Genomic DNA, 20,101 nt, shown 5'->3' on the forward strand with positions numbered 1-20,101 from the left:
ACGACTACCACTCATTAAACGCAGTATTGTTGAAGGGGACTGAGAAAGTTTTTAGCTATTTTTGTCTTCCTTCATGATGTTTTTCTCTCGTCACGCCGGATCAACCTGGTTTGGAATACCGTAGTTGTGGATTGATACTAAGAACAGTTGGTGTTGTCCTGCTACGAGACGATTTTGTGCGTTTAGCAAATGTTTCTAAATTCCCAGCTAGTTAGCTAGCCTGCTTGCTACTGAGCGTGGTGCAAATTCCGCAGGTTCTGTCATGACAGCCTTCACATGTAACGTTGGAATTATGCATGCATGCATTGCGTTTGATTAATGCAGCACACGTGGTCTGTTTACAAAGTATTATTTTGTAACATTTATTTTAGCTTCTGGTATTTTTAAGAGACACACTGGCAAGTTCTGACAGATATGCTGTTGAGGCAGGCTAGCTAGCAAACTAAACATTAGCGGGTTTGGTGACTCACTGCAGCCATGCATGCCCGAAATGAACTCGGCGTCACACCGTCATTTGCCACATAGGACTACAGAAAAGACTTTGCTCTGACAAAAGGCCTTATTAATGTCGAGTTTCCAAGACTGCCTTGCTCAATCACTAGACATTGCCACATTTTTGCGCTCGGGATTCTATGACATACTCAAGTTATTCTCAGCTAGATTCAATTGAATCGCTGATTAACGAGCTTCCCTATATGTTTTATCTGGGCCTGTTTTTTGTTAACGTTTTGATCTTGTACTATGCCTTTCTAATGGAGTACATAGTCCTTAATGTCGGGATAGTATTTCTGCCAGAGGACATGGACCAGGCACTGGTGGATTTGGGCGTGCTATCTGACCCGGGGTCTGTTCCCTATGACACGGATACAGAGCTGGATGTTTTCGAAGGGTACCTTGAGTGAGCGTGTTATAAGGTATACAAACTCGCCAATGATGCTCTGCTTCAGTAGAGAGGGCTGGACGTTATGGCACACCTTTTTTGATGCGTGTGCAGTGCCATTGAAAACGCCAGAACCTTTTCATGCAAAAAGGCCCTCTTCATTAAACACGTGAGTTGACTGCGTCTTAGTAGGAAAACATCCCGACTCCTCTTTGTTCAACATTTAAGTTGTTGTCCTTGTTGGATGCTGTGTACTTAGTATGTTGTGTTTGTCTTGGGCAGTATGTCCTGATTCAAGACGTTCAAGAACTGTTGGACCCCTTGATTCAGATGAAAGTCAGTCTCCCCATGGGTGGAAAAGGTGCTGTCTGAACAACATGACTGGACCAAAATATGTATGCAGAGACACCAATACAGCCCTCCTCTTTACCGAGCACAGGTCACAGAAAAGCTTGACCTGCCTCTTGTTTCCAGCACTCCAAGAAGAAGGTAGAGGCTTGACCTCCTTGCGCAAGATTAAGCCCATCTCTGTTTGCATCTCAGCACTCAATCCTGCAGTTGCATTTCAGATACAAATCTCTACCTGCCATTTCTAACCTGCATGTTTAGCTAAAAAAAGCAATAAACACTAAGGATGATAAGCTATGTATCTGGAGTAGGGGTGTTATACTGTCATCATTCACATATTTTAAAACGTGTACAGTTCTGTTACTAAGGCACAATAGATGGACAACATTTGAACAATAAGTAATTAACTGCCAGTAACAAATTACCCAACCAGAAACTGGGCCTCTGTTGATGCCCTTTGGTCCTAAACATAGGCAAGTTAAAAAAAAAAAAGAAAGATTTTGTTTATGTTTTTATGAGAAGGAAACAAACATGTTTATCACATGTTCAAAGTTTTCCTTTTTTGACTCCCTCAGAATGATACTGCACCTTTTTCTACAGGATGATTAATACATCATATTTAACATATATATTTATTATTATTATTATTATTATTATTATTATTATTATTATGTGGTCAGTTAGGCTGATATTTTGAAAGGGTAGTGTGTTGATTATGATTATGATTATGACAATCAATGCATGCATCTTTTGTTCCTGAATAGTCCTACTTTTTGTGTTTCTTCTCTTCTTTGATCTAGATTTTCACAAGACAGTAAGTGTGCAGTTGTCTCACTTCTGAATTGCTTCAAAGGTTTTTGTTTAGTTATGTTTCGAGTAAAATGGAATTGATGAGCACCCAAAAGTGCTATATTTTGCTTTTTCATCTGTTGCACACAAATGTATAACAAACATGGCAGGAATTGAGAGGAAGATGCATTTATTTTAGAATTCTTATTATGGTTATTTTAGATACCATGTCTTCATGATCATAGTATGAAGAAGTCTACTGTTGTTCTATGAGTGTGTGATTGCCATACCATGTTAAGGAGCTGTACCTGTAATGCTCTGTGCAAGTACTTTGCTGGTATGTACAAGAAGGAATGACCTGTCAGCATAGCTGGTATGTGTTTTACAGCTCTGCACCATAGAGGCATAATACGGACTTGGAAATTCTCATAGGTTTGGGAACACATTCATTTATCAGACAGTTAAAAAAAATGAGGGAGAATGTAGCTACAGTTTGCTCCATTTTGTACTTTGTACAAAAAATAAGTAAAAAATTATTCTAACATGACTCATCCCATTTGTATAATATCTCAGCAGTAGAAATATTCATTCCCCCCATGCTATTGGCCTAATATGGTTGCTGATGACCGCTACTCTAAAATATTAAGATATCAGAAAATGTCATATGGACAGTGTTCTGCTTTATCAACAGAAATGTCAATTTTTGCACAGAGGATTATGTGAACTGCTTTCTCCAGTATAATTAATTTCCAGCAACTGAACTGACCAGCACGGGGGTGCTTCATTAACGTGCAGCCACCATGTAGCCTAGTGTTACTATTACCAGAAAGAAATCATACTGATATGAGAGTAAGACTGACTGCAGAAAACAGATGTAATAATTGTTTTATTATAAAAAGTCGTAGAAGAGTGTGTAAAAAAAGAGACCTTAAAAGGCTTAGTGCAGACAGAGCACGTCTGTTACAGACGTCGGGTTTAAGCACTGTAGTGTGCATGGTGGGTTAGCAGCGTGGAGGGACTTCTTTCCTCTCATTATCATCTAGGAATGCTGAATCCTTATCCTCTTGTCCTGTTGATGCAGATGCTGGAGTATACCATATGGTATGTAATGGTTCCACATCCTTTGAAAGAAAAATAGTGCTGTTTATTTTTGCAACAATGTGCAACAAAATATCATCCAATGCGGTTAAGCAATAAATCATCATTTGAGCAGTGTGGGACATATTTCATGTGTGTGTGTGTGTGTGTGTGTGTATGTTGAGAAATACCATATTTCCTTGCAATGTTAATGTTGACCCTGTTTACACTTGGTTTTAAAATGCGTGTATTCCTAATGCGTAGATCACTAATGGCAGAGACTTTCTAATGAAGAGACACAGCACTCAAAAAATCCTCCATAGAAATGCATGGGGTTAGTTTGTTACACCATGGCGTTGTCTACCCATATCCCACCCCTTCCGTGGCCAAACGTCGGCATGTGAATACATTAAGCCAATCATGTGGTGTGTTGTGAAGACATCGTGCCAATCATGTGCTCTCGCCCCTGGAGAAAGCTTGGTGTCGTGAAACTTTGCGCACGCGCATTTCTGCTGAAATAGATGCCCGATAAGTGCCCAAAAAGCGTTGCAATATGGCCGCCAAGTGAAGGGACTTGCCTAAAAGGACTTTGCTAATGGGCACACAAAGCAACATTGCCCTTTACACCTGTGTCTAATCTCCAAGGCACACAGCTGACCACTTGTGTTCATATTTTACTTTACTTCACTTTTTACTTTTTATGTCATTACTAACTATGCATTAGCATTTACACGACAAAGTATACTGAACATAAATTCAAAATGTTAAAATGTAAGAAAAAGATGTGATATTTCTTGTATATACATTTCCTATTATTATTATTATTATACTTCAGCCATTGGAGTCTATGGCAGCCCATAGAACGCCTGGCTAAAAAATGCAGATTTTTTGGCAGAAAGTTTCGGGACACTCCACTGACACTCACATTCATTTACGAACCTCTAAATGCAGCCGTCTAGCGCCACCAACGGGTCACATTTTGGCCGAAAATTGAACGGCTGGGTCTAAACTTATGAAATTCGTTGCACTGATTCAGGACCATCCCATGATCACTTTCACCAATTTACAGAACTCTATGCCTAACACTCTAGCGCCACCAATGGGTCGAACCTGGATTGCATTCACGCATGTGACCATTGAACGGTGTGTCCAATTTTCACATATGTGACCCTGCAAGGCGAAACCAGTCGTTTTGGTAAAATGTACAAAATTAAGTTAATGTGCTCACATGATCGGTCATTGACTAGGCTTTCCAAATTATGTATATCGAGGGTATTGCAAAAAGTATCGCTAAGATAACCACATCCAAAGTTGGCATGGTATGGTTGTCCTGTCACGATACGCCAGAAGAGGAGAAAATCACCTTTTTAAGTAAATTGTCACGTGCGATAGTGTGAGGACACCGCTATTATTAGCCTTACGGTAGCGTGACTTTGAAGCGGATGACTGACTGTCCAGTTTAATCAACCGAGTGAGTGTCTTTTTCTGCCCCCTAGTTAATACCTGGGACGGTCATAAGGTGTCACTATAGAATATAATTAATGTATTTCGGGGGAAGTAAGAGGAGAAGAAGTTCTGTCAGAGCCCGTCTGGTTCTGTGTACACAGATTGTGTAGGCTATAGGCCCACTTTTAAAATGTGCTACGTCAATGGAATACTTCTCCTGGTCCGTAAAATGACGCCAGGATATTTGTAAAGGTTCGTGTTTTTGACCGTTCATGCCCTGAAAGGCAAGTCTTTCACAGTCATATTCGGTTACATCTGCCAAGAACGATAGAGAGCTTACACATTGAGTAACGAGTAGCCTAATGGGTACATTTTAGCTGTACCGTAAAACCTTATAGCGGCATGGACAAATGGAATGACTGCTAATGTGTTTAATCTTCACCTAAATAAAGTCAGGGTTTAACAGTCAAATTGTATGTTTATCCGTGAAATTTGTTTACAATATGAAAGTGTAGACTGTATACTGTCGAATTATGCGAAAACGTGAAATTCGATATTTTAACCCTGTACGTTTGTTTATCGTGGATTTTCTCAAAATAGCACTGTGCGCAAGACGACTGGTTTCACCTTGCAGGGTCACATATCAGGCACCGTTGGAATCCCTGGACCGACCTAAGTTCAATGACCCCAATTACGTCACTTTCCGCCATATTGGACCTCCGCCATATTGGATTTAGTCCAAACTCTACGAAAAGTTTCAGCGGTCACAAATTTCATCCGATTTTCACGGAACTTGGCGGAGATGATCTTCTGCCCGAGCCGCACAAACGATACTTGTCAGATTTTTCAATTTAATTTTTGTTTGCCCGTGGCAGCCAATCAAATATGGCGATGAAGCCGCCAAACAGGAAGTGGACTAACATCTCTGTGACGCTTTGAGTTAACATAACAAAACTCAATACCATTAGTCAGGACACTGTCCCAATCACTCACAGCAATTTTTCTGTATATACATTGAACACTGTAGCGCCACCACCAGTTCAACGTTGAACATGTGTTCATGCGTGTGATCTTTGACTCTTTTGTCTGATTTTCACAATTGAGGTAGCGTCTGAATCCTTGGACCATCCCGAGTTCATCGACCCCTATTCCATCACTTTTCGCCATATTGGACCTCCGCCATATTGGATTTAGTCCAAACTCTACGAAAAGTTTCAGCGGTTACAAATTTCATCTGATTTTCACGGAACTTGGCGGAGATGATCTTCAGACGAAGCCGCACAAACGATACTTGTCAGATTTTTAAATTTTACGTTTATTTGCCCGTGACAGCCAATCAAATATGGCGATGAAGCCGCCAAACAGGAAGTGAGCTCTTATCTCAGCAAGGCTTTGATATATGAAGTCCAAACTTGGCAAGGGGACTTGTTAACTGATTGTGATGACACACTAGGAAATTGGAATTATTTGGCCTCTATAGGGGGTGCTGCAATACAGGAAGTGAGCTCATATCTCAGCAATCCTTTGATGTACAAACTTCAAACTTGGTATAAGGACTTGGTACATGATTGTGAGGACGCACTATGAAATTGGCATCATTTGGCCTCTATAGGGGGCGCAGCAATAGATGAAGTGAACTCGTATCTCAGCAACGCTTTGATGTACGAAGTCCAAACTTGGTATAGAGACTTGGTACCTGATTGTGATGACGCAATAGGAAATTGGCATCATTTGGCCTCTATAGGGGGCGCTGCAATACAGGAAGTGAGCTTGTATCTCAGCAACGCTTTGATGTATGAAGTCCAAACTTAATACACGGACAAAGTAGCTGTTTGCAGGGGCGTCATGCAAGCCAAAATTCTTGGGGCACAATCAGGATTTTTTTTCTGGGGGGGGGGCTGAGGTCTGAGGTCTGACTTTGTAGTGCTCAGAAATAAAAATATTTTAATCTTAATTCATGTGATCAAGGACTTTGAAAGAAGTTTGACAGGTTTCAGTGCTGAGTAGCCTAAGGTTAACACTAAATATTTGAATATTTTACTAGGCCTAATATATTTCTCATTACCATTATGGCAAGCAATAGGTACCTCATTTGTAGACAAGAGTACAAGAGTAGCCTACGCTACACTGACACAACGTAGGCTAACGTTAACGTAGCTTCGGAATTCGCGGCCAACATCAAATCCATAGTTCTAACTTTTTAGCACCAAGTCAAAATGTCCAGGTCAACCACAAATAATTCTACTATTTCTTTCATTGCTTAGCCTACTTACCACTTCAACACCATTGATTGTAACCAAAAACTGTAACTGTAACAGTTTAACTGTTCAAACTGTAGCCTAAAGTTAACTGTAACAGTTCAACAAACGCAAAACATTGCGAGCTCAATGTGCGTGTGTGAGTTGCCTATTAGGAAAAGGGCTGCTGATCGGTCTTCAACTATTTTGGTAGCCTACCATTTATTACACATCCAGAAAGATACATTTGAGTCGTTACAGGCTCTGGCTTATTATGGAGCATAATAGGAACAAAGTTATGAAAAAAAAATATATCAGGGAGGAAAAATCCGAGGGGGCACATGCCCCCTTAATTTCAATGGGCATGACGCCACTGGCTGATTGTGAGGACATGCAAGGAAAGTGGTCTCATTTGGCCTCTAGGGGTGCTGTAATAAAGAAAGTGAGCTCACATCTCAGCAACTCTTTGGTGTATGAAGTCCAGGGACATGGTAGCTGATTGTGAGAATGCACAAGGACATTGGTGTAATTTGGCCTCTAGGGGCGCTGTAACAAAGTAAATGAGCTTATTTCTGAGCCATTATTTATCCAATTGCCATCAAACTTGCTGTGAGTGCTTGCTCATGCCATGGCAACGCCATTCCTGCTATAGCGCACTGCTAGGCCCCCACATTGCTGCTTGCAGCTATATTTTCTCTGAAATTTTGTTCACAAATCTCTTAAAAGCTTTTTTTGAGGAAGTTTTAAGGAATCGTGCTGGCTATGGTATCAAAACAACGCCATAAAGATTGTGTGCCGGTGAAAAGATATTCACATTGACATTGTCTTCGAGGATATGATTCGCACAAGTGTAGAGCCGTTTTGTAGCTGTGGAATTAATTTGTCTGTGTGAAAAACAATGCGTACCTGCAGAAATATTTTGTGTACTCGTGAAAAACATTTGTCCACAGGGATTTAGTTTGAATGTGTGTGGAACAGCTTTATAGCTACAGGCATGGGAGAAGTACGACATCTACTTGTATCTTTCGTGTGCAAACTGGATCTACAAAGCTACAAAACTTTTTTACAGACACAAATTTTGGCAGTGTTTTGTCTTCGTTTCTGAAGAGCCAATCAGCGGATTTTGGCACGGTCTTTAATTTCCATAATCTTTGTTTAGTGAACACATAAAACCGTCAGTTTATAAGCAAGAAGAAACAAGAATAAGAAATCAAGAATTACGATCTTTGAGTTTGTTTATCGTTCACTAAACAAAGATTATGGAAATTAAACACCACTTTTCCATCAAAAAGTTTATTGTAAAAGGCATAACTTGTTAGATTTAAGACCCAAGTTCGCTTGCTCTGTGCCTGACCCTGGCCGAGAGATGTGACGCAGGACGTAGACTGTATATATAGTGGACAAATGTTTTTCACAAGTGCACAAAATATTTCTGCAGGTACGCATTTTTTTTGCACACAGACAAATTAATTCCACAGCTACAAAACGGTTCACTTGTGCAAATCATATCCTCGAAGACAAAACTCTATTACACATGTAATGTGAATATCTTTTCATGGGCACACAATCGTTATGGTGTTGTTTTGATTCCATAGCTGGCAGGCATATCCACCAGAGCGGTTGTGTCTGTGAACTGAATGTGCAGGTGAAGCGCTCCCTAATACAGATTGTTTTGAAAAATATGTTTGTAAAAACCATGTTAGCAAAAAATTTTTGCGTGCATAGGAGAAGTCTTACATATTTTACTTTGACTCATGAAAAAAGGGAGTGAAAACAAATGTGTTGTGTGGTGTATTTTTTCAGTATATATGTGGTAATAAAGTCAAAGATCACCACTTATCTGTCGAGGTGCAGGATTGGTAGGTAACTTCTAAAAGATTTAAGAAAAATCTTGAGATGTTTTGTTTGTTGAGATGTTTTTTTCTGTTGCTCTGTACATGTCATCTCTTTCATTGCTCTGATTGGTTTTAGGTCTATCCGATTGTGTCCAGAGGCATTTTGACCGGCGTCTGTTGGTTACACGCCTTGGAAATGGGAGGTGAATGAATCTTGTCTAGACCCAATCTCAATTTAAACCGAGATAAGGTCTGCTGCTAACCAGGCTAAACCTGTGCAGTAAAGTACATGTAAAATGCAACATGGCGTCATACTGTGCAAAAGGCTTTGATGAGAATTAAACGTCATACCCAAGAGACTTCATCCAAGGGCAATATTTCAGGCTGTCGCTCAGCTTCTGCGCTCCAACATCAGTGAAGTTGTTGAAGCCAACACTGGATATCAACACAACAGACGTTAATTCCTGGAGATATCTGACCATATGACATAATCTCAACTGTACAACAGCGTATACTTACTCAAGGTCTATCAGGGCCCGCATCTCTGGAAGGACCAAAGCAAGTCTCTCTGCGCCACTTTCAGCAATCAGGTTATTGTACAAGCTATTAACAAAGAGAATGAGAGATAGGCTTTTATATTAACTGAACAGTAAACATTTATAGTCACCAGATTTTGCCAGAGATTGTAAAACAATAAAGCATAGTCTGACATAATCACTTTTGGCAAAGGCTGAAGTTTGCCAAGTGCCCTGCTAGAGAGCAATCAAGGGCAACATTTCAGCAGAACTTTCATCGAGTTGCCAAATAGTTTGCATATCTGCTGTGTATATGACTGAAATCTTCACTTTCAAAGAGTCAAAAGTCGGCTATACCTGAGACCTTGAAGGGAAGGCATGGCAGCAAGAGCTGGCGCAAGTTTCTCCAGTCCCTTATCTCCAATTGAGTTCTGAGACAGACTAATAGAGGATAAAAAATGCTCATTCACATACTGTAATCCACTAATGAGAAGAAAAATTACACATTAATATCAAATGTGAAGCATGCAATCTAAAATTATTTAATTGAGGGCAATGAGATGCTAGTTATGTAACATTTTTGTGATCTTTCAAAAGCAATTGAGTCAAAATGGGCTTACTTCAGCTTTTTCAGTGACAATAAAGAATTCAACACATCAGCAAGCAGCTCCGCTCCCGAATCACCGATCTTGTTTTTCTCAAGGCTAAAACAACAGGAGATATCTATAAATAATAACCAATGGTACTATCATGTAGGAGAGTTTTACACAGCCATGCTGTGAGGTTTATATCCTCCCATGTAATCAAACTAGGAGTGTTTTGCCAATAAACATACAGTAGGGCAGTATAATCTCATAAAAAGCACATGTGGCGATTGATACAATGCCTACAGTGTACGAGTAGGCTGTCATTAAAAACAACTCACTCTAAATGCACCAGGCTTCCCAGAGTGGGTAAGATCTGAGCGAGCTTTGGGAAGATCACAGGGCCAATATTGGGACCCAACCTGGAAAAGTCAAGGTCACATAAACAAGGGGTAAAGTAGCAGTGAAGGAAGCTGTAGTACTAATGAGACTTCTGTATTTTGTTATGTATTTTTGTTGTTCTGTATTTTGTTTTCAAAAGGCTTTTTCCTCTTTAAAACCAACTACATCCCACTTACTCAAAATCAAGCTCCTCGAGTTGTCTAATAGCTGGTATATCATGTTCCAGTAATGCAGAATCTCTGAAAGAAATGAAAGTAACCAGAGACAGCGACAACTGCTGTTAGCAAATCTTAAAATATTACTCAGCGACAGGATATCAAGCCCACAGTGTTGTTGCCCTTGCTGAACTAAGGAAGTGGTTGAAAAGTGTTAAAGTGCTCTTGTATCTTTATTGGGCACCTGCAGGGCAAATTCCTCTCACGGTGGATGCGAATGAGCACTGTCAGATTGCAGATGTGATCTTCCTGTGTCGCCTTGAAGGGGTGAAGGGTGAGCTTGTTCATGGCTCCCCTCAGTAGATCCAACTCCCCACTCTGCTGTCTCTCTTCCCACATGGCAATGGTATCCGCCAAGGGTGCCCTGCCATCAAAGGATATTGATACATAAAGTATTGTCACATCATACAGGGATACGTACATTCTTACTAATTTTATTTTTTGCTGTGTATTAAGATACTGAACTGAAAAAAAAAACTTGTGTATATCTTTATATATAAGCAACATTGTTCAGTAATCCTAAAAGGATATTGCTGTTTTATTGTTATTTATAACTAATAACGGCCTTATATATGGTCCTTATTCTCAGGCCTTACCTGTAGGATGTGATGCAGTTCAGTCCAACAAGCTCTTTCAGACCACTGAGAGTGATGCCTGTGTCCTGCAGATCGATGCAGAACTGCCTTTTCAGGGCCTTGGTGTCCTGCAGGAGATACCAAAGCACATAGACGTCCGGTGGGGTCAGCTGAGCTCCGCAGAGACTCACCGTGTCGGGGAGGTTCTTCACCAGCTGCTTCGCGAGCTTCTTGCTGCCCGTTTCGTACACGCAGTGGCATAGCTCCAGGAGCCTTGCTGGAGTCATCTCCCCGGACTTGAGGGAGTCCAAGTGGGCCTCCACTGCCTTTTTCTTGGCACTTCTGCCAGAGGTGGTGGTGGAGTGTGCGATGCCACACTCGGGGAGCTTGCTTTTCTGGAACAGGAGGCCCGCGGTGAACTGCTGCATCATGCCCAGCCACTCACACTGCAGCCTCCTTCTCCGGCTGGTACTCATGGTCTGGTTGACCAGCGCCTTGTCACTCACGCTCTCCGACAGGACCAGGTGCAGGGAGGCCAGGAGGTTTTGGATGAGGGCATGAGAGAAAGAGTGACCGGTCATCTCACCCGCTCCGTCTGCATTGCCCACAGTGTGAGAGGTGAGCATTTCGCTGGCAAGCCCATAGTCCCTAAGTTCTGTGGATTCCAGCTGCTCATCCGCCACAAGAGAGCTGTGCGCACTGAGGGACTCCCATGCCAGTGCACACAGCTGGGAAATGTCTGGGGTCTCCTTGCCCTGCGCTTGGGAGGTCTGTTTAAGGCACAGGGAGAACACTCTCAGCGCCAGGCCTGTGAGAGTTGAGGGCAAGGTGAAGCGCTTGTTGTTGTTCAAATGGTCAAGTAGGAAGCACGTGTACCGGCACAGCAGGGGATTGGAGCACAGGCTATAAATGTACTTTTGGAGCTTCATTTTGGTCAGGGCGCTGGCACCATGCGGTGCATCGTCCATGAAATAGAGTGAGGTATACAGGTCAATCTCCACGGGAGAGAAGCCACAGAGCTCCAAAATGCTGTCCACTTTGCGCAGCAGGGGCATTAGGCCGCCACATGGTCTGGCAGCGATCAGGAGCGTGCATCCTTTCAGCAGGCGTTTCAGGAAGAGGCCTGAAAACAGCTGCTTGATGCTGTAGCCGCCTGCCTCCGTGCATGTGGCAGGGGAGTGCAGGAGCCCCTCGTGGTCCTTGAAGTCCTCGAAGCTGTCGAAAATAATGAGAACCTCTTTGGGAGCGGAGATCATGTGTTTGAACACGGCCTCGGGGTCCTCGCATTGCAGAGAGGTGGGGAGGTCAAAGAGCAGCCTCTTCAGACTGTAGTTGGACCGCGTGAGGTTCAAGGTCTTGCAGTTGAGCGAGAAGACGTAGCGAAAGCGCGGCAGTTCGCCCTTGGCCCAGTCGAGGCAGAGCCGCTTAATGAACGCGCTCTTGCCCGCCCCGGGCTTGCCCAGGAGGGCGATCACCTGCTTCTGCCTCAGCTGGCCATCGGCAAACACCTGTTTTCTGGTCAGCGTAGCCTTCTTCCGCTCCGCATCGCTGAGGATGACCATCTCTTTCTCCAGACACTTGTTGGCGTGCTTCCCAGACTTGACCAGCACCTTCCTCTGGAGTAGATGGACGTTGACGTAGTGGGACTCCATGCTCCTGTCCTTCTCCAACTCACCACAGGACTCTCTCATGCATGACTTCACATGCTGCAAGTACCTCCCAACATAACCTAAAACATACGGCATACATAACATACAATTACACAAAGAGTCCTAATCTAAATGGTGGGCAAAGCAAAAATCAAAGTGCAAAGCAAAGCAAAAATTAAAGTTCTATTCCATGAGTTATAGCTATCGTGTGGCATGTGGGAGAATTGAGTATTGACTCATCAATGTTTGTGCTAAAGGTTTGTTAAATTAGCATATTGACTTTGCCTTGATTAAATTAGCTGTAGAGACTGACGATTTTGCACTTTGCCCCTCATTCTAATAAGGGCTTAACAGTCAATTTCAATGTTAGCTCTACTGAATATGAATACACATGGAAAGGTAAAACAGGTAAAAGGCTTACAGGGTTCCTCTTCCACATGCTCAAGTTGGGGATTTGCGGCAACAACATCAGCTGATTCACGAGAGTTAGTTTCTGTAAGAATGAGTCCAATAGAGCTAGTATTAAATTATAAACTTTATCACGCTTTGATCTCTGAAAAGCTTTGCCGCTGCCAATATTATTTACAGACTTTTATTGCTGTAACACTAGCATGTTGGTCAATATAAAGCTAGGGGTTCACCTGTAGTAGGAGAGGAGATGGTGACAGTTTCTCCAGGTGTGGTTCTGTCTGATAATGAACTTCCAGGACTGGCCACCCCTCGCTCAGGGGTAGCCAATGAACCAATGGCTAAATGGAGACAGACAGTTTAAATGAAACACAATCCACATTTCTGCCTGTCGCTACAGTCACTGACAAAAGTATTGGCACCCCTTTAGAAATGTTTTTTAAGCAAAATACACACTTTTTGACTTTTTTTGAGAAAACAAACAAACCAGGACCATTTCAACAGCTCAACACAACTGAAGCAACAATTGCTTTCCCCAAATTCAACACAAAATATCACCAAAATGCTGCGGGAAGTGAATACTGTTAAACTGACACAGTCAAAAGTCTTGGCACCCTTCACAAAAAGTGTCCTTTGCACTGGTAAAAGCACACTTTTCATTGTTAAAATCCAGTGCTAAGGTTATGGGTAGTCAGACGTCAGCTGTGGTAGCATTCCTGAGAAATATCAGTCCATTTCTAATGGACAATAGATTCAGGTTTACTCACAGTACATTTCTTCTATTAATTTCAATGGACAGTATGATGTTTTCTCCAAGGATTTCCAAATATTTTAATAATTCTACCTACTGTACCCCTTTATATGCAGCTGATTATCAGTGCCAAAGGAAGCAAAATAGGCGAACCCAATACTTCTAAAGAGGTGCCGATACTTTTGTCCGTGACTGTACATTTTTGCAAATCACAAGACAGCTAGTCAGTGTTTTTGCTAACCAGTGTCAAACTAAAACTTGCTTGTCACATGAGCTAGAGACTATTTGCATTTACACACTCACAGAGAAATACAATGAAAAAGCTGAATTGTCACTCCATTAGCACACAATAATGAACATATTGTCAACATTTCACCTGGATGCAATGAAACAGCATGAAATGTCACGGACACTAAAGTTGAATTTTCACCTGTAGTGGGAGATGATAGTGTAATGGGCTCTGGAGGTGTGCTTCTGTTAACGCTGTCTGATAACGAGCCCCCTGGGCTGACCAACAGGAGCTCTGGGGCCACCGTACCACTTACTGAAAAGACACAGACACAGTTCAGATGTACAGTACAAACATTCTACCTTTCGAGTTTTCTATTTGTGTCCTCAAGTTTGGAAAGACCAGCAGCACAGTTGCTATTCGGTTGTTGTCGATTGTATGTCACAAATTGGAGGGGAACAAAAATTTTCTTACTGGGTGAGAGGGGAACAATCTGGTGCATCTGCTTCTGCGGGGTTGTGGGTACTGTGGGAGTAAGAGATGTGCTGGGTCAGGTGACAGTGTGTATGGTGATGGGTGGTTCAGCAACAGAATATCAGTACTATTTCCACACTCACCCAAAATGTAAGTAGGGCTGGTAGGGCTTAGTGAATGGGTCTGGATGATCTGAAATGTTGGAGCACCTGGAAATGATGAGATGAGATGACTTATGAGATGGCTAGGTATTACAGAAAGGATATCAACCATTTATTCAACTTTTGGTCTCCACTAGTGTCCATTTTCTTTTGTTCCCTTCTTCCTATTTCTATTGAAAGGCTTTGAGAAATTACTCCTATGTGGATACTGTTTCTTTGGTTTCCTCCTAGTTCTATCTATTTTGAGAAATTACTCCCCTGTGGATGTTTACATGTACGACATCCTCATTCCAAAGAATGCAAAAGGAAAAGGGACGCTTTTGACACTTACCGCCAGTAGAGGGAAGCAGAGTGGCCGTGTTAAAGTTAGCAATGTTGGCGAAGGGAACTATGGCAGCAGTCGGACTGATCGGAACAAACTGTTGAGGGCTGGACAAGGTGACCACTCGTCTGACTGACTGAAAGGTCTCAGGAGTATCTACATTGACAAGAGGGTAATATGTAATATGTGTTTTATATCTTGTTTTAACACCACAGCTCATTATTAACCACACTGTCAAGTGTTGGTAAAGGTGTGATCATAGTTTAAATCTCAGTCTCACCTCCCAAATTATCTGATGGGATTTCTTTGACCTTTTGTGTGGGTTTGGTTCTCTTGGGCCTTTTTGGTGGGAAGGCACCATCTGAAAGGTCAGACCAAATCCATCAGCACCACAGCTACTGATATAGTGTTTTATGATTCAAAATTGTATCACTTCAAAACAACTGCATTGTAGAGTATTTCCTCATACAAAGCCTCAAAAATAAATACTTTAAAAAGACTATATTGGTAAAATAGGCTTCAGAGTATAAACTTAAGGGCAACTAAAGTGAGTACACCTTGATCGCTATCTCACAAGTTAGAAAGCATGCGATCACTGAAAACAGAATTGAGTACACTTATGAGTTCAAATTAGTTTGATGGTCTGAACACTGGAAATTGAACAGTTTTTGAACCTATGGGGTGTATATATCTGCCTGTGTTTGCCTCATGGCTTCACCTGTCGATGCCCCCACACAATCAGTTAGACAATGAATCATTTTTGATTACATAAGAGCTATGTTTGAGCAGACACTTTCAAAAACCTTGAGTCAATTCAGACTATGTAGATGATTTTCATGTGAATGATTTTTAAAATGGTAAATATTATGGTTGGCATTGCTCCACTATTATGGATGGGAGCACATAACACCATGATACATTTGCTCAGATGTGATCTACCATGTTTGCCGTGCACCTGACCAGGACTTGAGAATCCTGACAGTGATGCGTGGAGGTGATAGCATGATTATATAAAGCTGCGCGATATAAAAATGTTTTGGGAAGATAATATTTATAGATTGCACCATGAATGCCTAGATATACCAAAATATTGGCTGACAAGAGGACCTCCAGTCTTCAGAAGCTTGACGGAAGAGGAATATTCCAGAATGATATCGATTCCAAGGCATACTGCCAAAATCACTTTCTAAAGTGAAAACTATGGCCTGGCCAAGTATATTGCCTGATTTGAATTCAACTGTGGGTCATGTGATGAAAAACATATCTCTCAGAACACATCTCCACAAATTTGTGTAATACTGGCATCCTCCAAGCCAAGGTAGACTGAGTTTATAATCAAATACAAACTAATAAAAAAAAATAAAGATTTAAATCTCAGTAATGAAAGGTGTACTGACTTTTTTTCCCTGAATTCCTGTGGTGATTTTTAATGTGTTTTTAACTTCGCCCAAGAGTAAATGCTCTAAACTAGGAGTAATGCGACCAATAAGGCACTGTATTCAATTGTATTGCATGTAATGTAATACCACTGGCATATCTTGAAGAGCACTAGTACATTACCTGGTTCTTTGGATTGGGATTTACGACATCTTGACCTTTTGTTGCCTTCAAAGATGAAAAAACATACAGCATTTCAAAACATCTTTTTTAAGGATATTTCTAGAAAGGTGCATTTCTCCAGTTTCTCCAACTAGTCTTCTCAAATTTGCATGAAATCCACCATTATTGTCTATGTGACTATCACATATCTAACACCATTTCACAATTTCCATAGCCCTAGCTAGGGACAATTACAATGCAATAGCGTTAAAAGCGACAGTAAGAAACAAGGAACAGAAAGTCCTGATTCCAACACCCTGCATTCACACTCAAAGGAGCATGCATTCTGTGCATTGCATTCTTGCATATAGGGCTTTTGAAATACCTGCACTCTTCTGCGTATCCGGGGCCTGATCAGAGTCTCTGCTGACCGGTAATGCAGGAAATGGACATGTCGCATGCACTGCAGCGGGAACAGAGGTAGTGCAGATTGGTCAGTGTGCATGTTCAGCTATCATTCAGTGCAAAGTTAGTCAAATGAGTACTTAAAAGGAAATTCCAGTGTAACAACAATCTGACAGGGCTCTAGAGTGTGATCAATTTGACCGCAAATGCGGCTAAATAATGGTGAGCGCTCTAGACTTTCCTCGCATCTGCTGTCTCTCCACAAACTAAGTGTGTTCACCTTTAACTAGTGTTGCACTGTGCACCGATACAATAAAAATTATTGCAATACCCTGACAGTAGAAACGTCACAATACCTATAGATACTAGAATGAGTGTTGTCTTGCAATAAGATACGTTTTTCAGGTCATTGAGCGCAAAACAAGCTTCTAGTGCTGATGTGAATGATCACACAATTTTCAATATTAGTGATGGCATCAAGGTAGTGGGGACCCCCAAATCAAATCAATACCATCATTACCGGTCCATGGTCTGACAACAGCTCACACACAGACTGTATATGGAGAACGCTAGAAATTACTAGAAATGTTGGCGTTAAAGGCGGCAGGATGAAAAATTTGGGTGCAACTACATTTTGTTCTGGTGCACCTAAATTTTGTGCTGGTGCACCTAAATAAAAAAAGTTAAGGGCACCAGTGCAACCAATGCAACAAGCTAGTCTGGAGCTCAGCCATGATTTGGGTCTATTTGTGGATGATAATGAGTGTAGATTTTTGCTAGGGACCAAAATAACATCTTAACTAAACTAGATAAGTACTGAAAAGGTACTGTATGCACTATAAACCTACAGTATAAACCATTATAAACCTGCATGCTGTCTCTTTAAGGATTGTTATCAGCAACACATGTATACTGTGGTCAGGTCAGGTTGCAGAACAGACACGCATGAAAATAGAAAGCTTCCTTTATGAAACAGGATAACACAGCACACTCTTTACTCTCACTATCTCATGGTCTTTGTTGAAATCAGCAATAACTCCAGGAGTGGCACCAGGAGAGCCCCAGGTGGCACCAGGAGAGCCCCATATGAATTAAAGTGTTGTTGCAACTACATGTATAGTTAAGCTACTTGTCTCAGTAACAAGATCATTGTGGATTGAAGTTCCTCTGGTGGACCCATGCTGGCAAGTGTAACATATGCCATCAACTAACATTTCAACACAGACATGCCTGAACAGGACCTGTGCACTCCTTACCACCTGTGTACACTATTCAAAAAGCCCCAAGCGATTAAGCGAGGCATAAGATTTGCTTTAGGCTGCAGTGATTTTGGGGGAAGCACACCCTTGCTAAATACAGTTGTGGTCAACTTAAAGCTCTGGCAACGCCTGTAAGAGGAAGGGAGGGCTCTTTAAAACCTGTTAGCAGGGGCAGCTACAGGAATGAATAGTATGGTACACACACCCATCTACAGAACCCCCATCTACAGACCCCCCCCCCCCACACACACACACACACACACACACACTTCTTTCCCATCTGAAATAACTCCTCTAGCTTTGACTCCATCCTTTCTGTTTTCGTTGTTTACAAAAAACTTTTTATATCCATGATGGCCTTGAAGTCTTGAGTTAGTGAATTAACATTGTGTGCTGATAACCAGCAACCACAGATGTAAAAAAAAAAAAAAAAGTAGCTTCTGTAATTGCTGTGTGCATTGTTATTCTCTCCTGCTCAAACAAAAGGTGTGTGCCTGCATATAGTTCTGCATTAAGTTGATTTTGATAACGTGTTTACAAACTTTATAGAAAATTGTAAATAGCCTACTTGTCATGCAGTTAATGGGATACTGTGCAGAGTTGGGAACTTATAGGCCAATTTGGTGTGAATACACACAGGGGTTTGAGTTTATTACTGGACAGACACCAGCAGTTTTCCAGGCCACAATAAAAAATACCAGCGAAAATCTTTTTCAGGAGAAGGGTTATCTGCTCTCTCTCCCTCCTTCACATCTTTTCCTGATAGTTATGGAAAGAAGGATCCAGGGTGAGGGAAATTTGGTCTCTGCATTTTTCCCAATCTGTGAATTAGTGAAACACACTCAGCACACAGTGAGGTGAAGCACACACTAATCCCGGCGCAGTGAGCTGCCTGCAACAACAGCGGCGCTCGGGGAGCAGTGAGGGTGCCTTGCTCAAGGGCACTTCAGCCATTCCTACTGGTCGGGGTTTGAAACGGCAACCCTCCAGTTACAAGTCCGAAGCGCTAACCAGTAGGCCATGGATGCCCCCTGTCTGTTTTCACAGAGACACATGAAAACCCTCCACCCACATGTGCCCCAATTCCCACCATCTTTGAAAAATTAAAGTATGTTACTAATAGCAGGAAGGGTGGGAACCATATGGGAACACTTCATGCACCACTTTTCAAAAACAAATTCAAAAGACATTCAAAAACCAGGCTCTCCAATCAAAGTGAAACATAAAATTCCATGACTGTTCCCTGACTTTCCCAGACAAAAAAACCCTGAATTCCCATGACCTACTATATAATGAATAGTACACTGAGATCACTTCATCGACCACAGATTTTAAAGCAGATTTAAAAATTCCCTGACTTTCCATGTCAGGAATAGACTTTATTTTATATTGCATGATATTCCAGAAATTCCTTGACCCATGGGAACCCTGAAAAAAACACTGTGATAAGAATGTGAGGATATCCTCCTTCCAGCATGTTTTGAAGAGTTTTGAGTTTTATTAAAGGTACCCGGGGGTCTGGTCATTTCCTGATCCCATTAATCCCATTCTTCACTGTTCTATCGAAATAGGCAAAATGCCCCTAAAAAATGTACTTATTATAATAATAATAATAATAATAATAATAATAATAACTAGATGTACCGCATAGCGGTACAAAATATGACCGCCGCTCAGTCCTGTACATCCGTTCCGCGAAAATAAATCACACTTCAATTTGTCTCCATATTTTACTCCATCCCCCACTCTTGAAACTTTTGTGTATGCTTGTTTGGCATGCCTGAGTGTGTGTGTGCGGCTGCACAGAGAGTAGCCTACTGGTGCTGAAAAAGTGAATAGATTGTAGAATAGCCAAAGAAGATGTAGCATTGTTATAAAACCTTTAAAATCTCTAAACAATCACAAGTAGGGCAGTTCATCACAGTTCATCCATTGCAACTGATGAAAGGTCACTTACACCTGTAGGCTACATTGTATTTGAAAGCAAAAGGTATCAGCATA

The 20,101-nt window shown here is 41.6% G+C and overlaps 2 protein-coding genes across 7 annotated transcripts in view; one reads left to right on the forward strand and one right to left on the reverse strand.

Moving 5' to 3' along the window:
* On the forward strand, window positions 1–3,241 carry dexi (Dexi homolog (mouse)). Of its 2 annotated transcripts, XM_076266160.1 has the most exons (3): window positions 1–1,049; window positions 1,163–1,369; window positions 2,029–3,241. In XM_076266160.1, exon 1 carries the CDS (start codon window positions 633–635, stop codon window positions 900–902), a length of 270 nt encoding a protein of 89 aa, XP_076122275.1. In that variant the 5' UTR covers window positions 1–632; the 3' UTR covers window positions 903–1,049; window positions 1,163–1,369; window positions 2,029–3,241. The 2 variants fall into 2 exon arrangements, with proteins under 2 accessions (XP_076122275.1, XP_076122274.1); XM_076266159.1 differs by lacking the exon at window positions 2,029–3,241 and having other exon boundaries at window positions 1,163–1,681.
* The window catches only part of ciita (class II, major histocompatibility complex, transactivator), a 25,905-nt gene continuing 8,689 nt past the window's right edge, over window positions 2,886–20,101 (reverse strand). For 2 of the 5 annotated variants that reach the window (XM_076266154.1, XM_076266153.1), the window contains exons 7-24: window positions 16,822–16,899; window positions 16,458–16,502; window positions 15,178–15,258; window positions 14,907–15,053; window positions 14,558–14,623; window positions 14,415–14,465; window positions 14,142–14,255; window positions 13,194–13,301; window positions 12,974–13,045; window positions 10,925–12,632; window positions 10,513–10,692; window positions 10,290–10,352; window positions 10,053–10,133; window positions 9,748–9,831; window positions 9,485–9,568; window positions 9,132–9,215; window positions 8,964–9,047; window positions 8,473–8,801 (exon numbers count right to left, since the gene is read on the reverse strand). In XM_076266154.1, the coding sequence (XP_076122269.1) occupies window positions 8,657–8,801; window positions 8,964–9,047; window positions 9,132–9,215; window positions 9,485–9,568; window positions 9,748–9,831; window positions 10,053–10,133; window positions 10,290–10,352; window positions 10,513–10,692; window positions 10,925–12,632; window positions 12,974–13,045; window positions 13,194–13,301; window positions 14,142–14,255; window positions 14,415–14,465; window positions 14,558–14,623; window positions 14,907–15,053; window positions 15,178–15,258; window positions 16,458–16,502; window positions 16,822–16,899 (3,275 nt within the window). In that variant the 3' untranslated portion in view covers window positions 8,473–8,656. Of the gene's footprint in view, window positions 3,139–8,472; window positions 8,802–8,963; window positions 9,048–9,131; window positions 9,216–9,484; window positions 9,569–9,747; window positions 9,832–10,052; window positions 10,134–10,289; window positions 10,353–10,512; window positions 10,693–10,924; window positions 12,633–12,973; window positions 13,046–13,193; window positions 13,302–14,141; window positions 14,256–14,414; window positions 14,466–14,557; window positions 14,624–14,906; window positions 15,054–15,177; window positions 15,259–16,457; window positions 16,503–16,821; window positions 16,900–20,101 lie in introns of those variants that run through there. The other 3 variants (XM_076266157.1, XM_076266156.1, XM_076266155.1) reach the window with 2 other exon arrangements.

This window comes from Alosa pseudoharengus, unplaced genomic scaffold (assembly GCF_046254945.1).
Source record: "Alosa pseudoharengus isolate Yale_2024_CS ecotype anadromous, Long Island Sound unplaced genomic scaffold, YU_APseudo_1.1 YU_APseudo_1.1_scf_4, whole genome shotgun sequence".
Lineage (NCBI taxonomy): Eukaryota > Metazoa > Chordata > Actinopteri > Clupeiformes > Clupeidae > Alosa > Alosa pseudoharengus.

Coding starts and splice junctions, on each gene's coding strand:
- dexi (XM_076266160.1), top strand. CDS start 633: ATGACATACTCAAGTTATTCTCAGCTAGATTCAATTGAATCGCTGATT.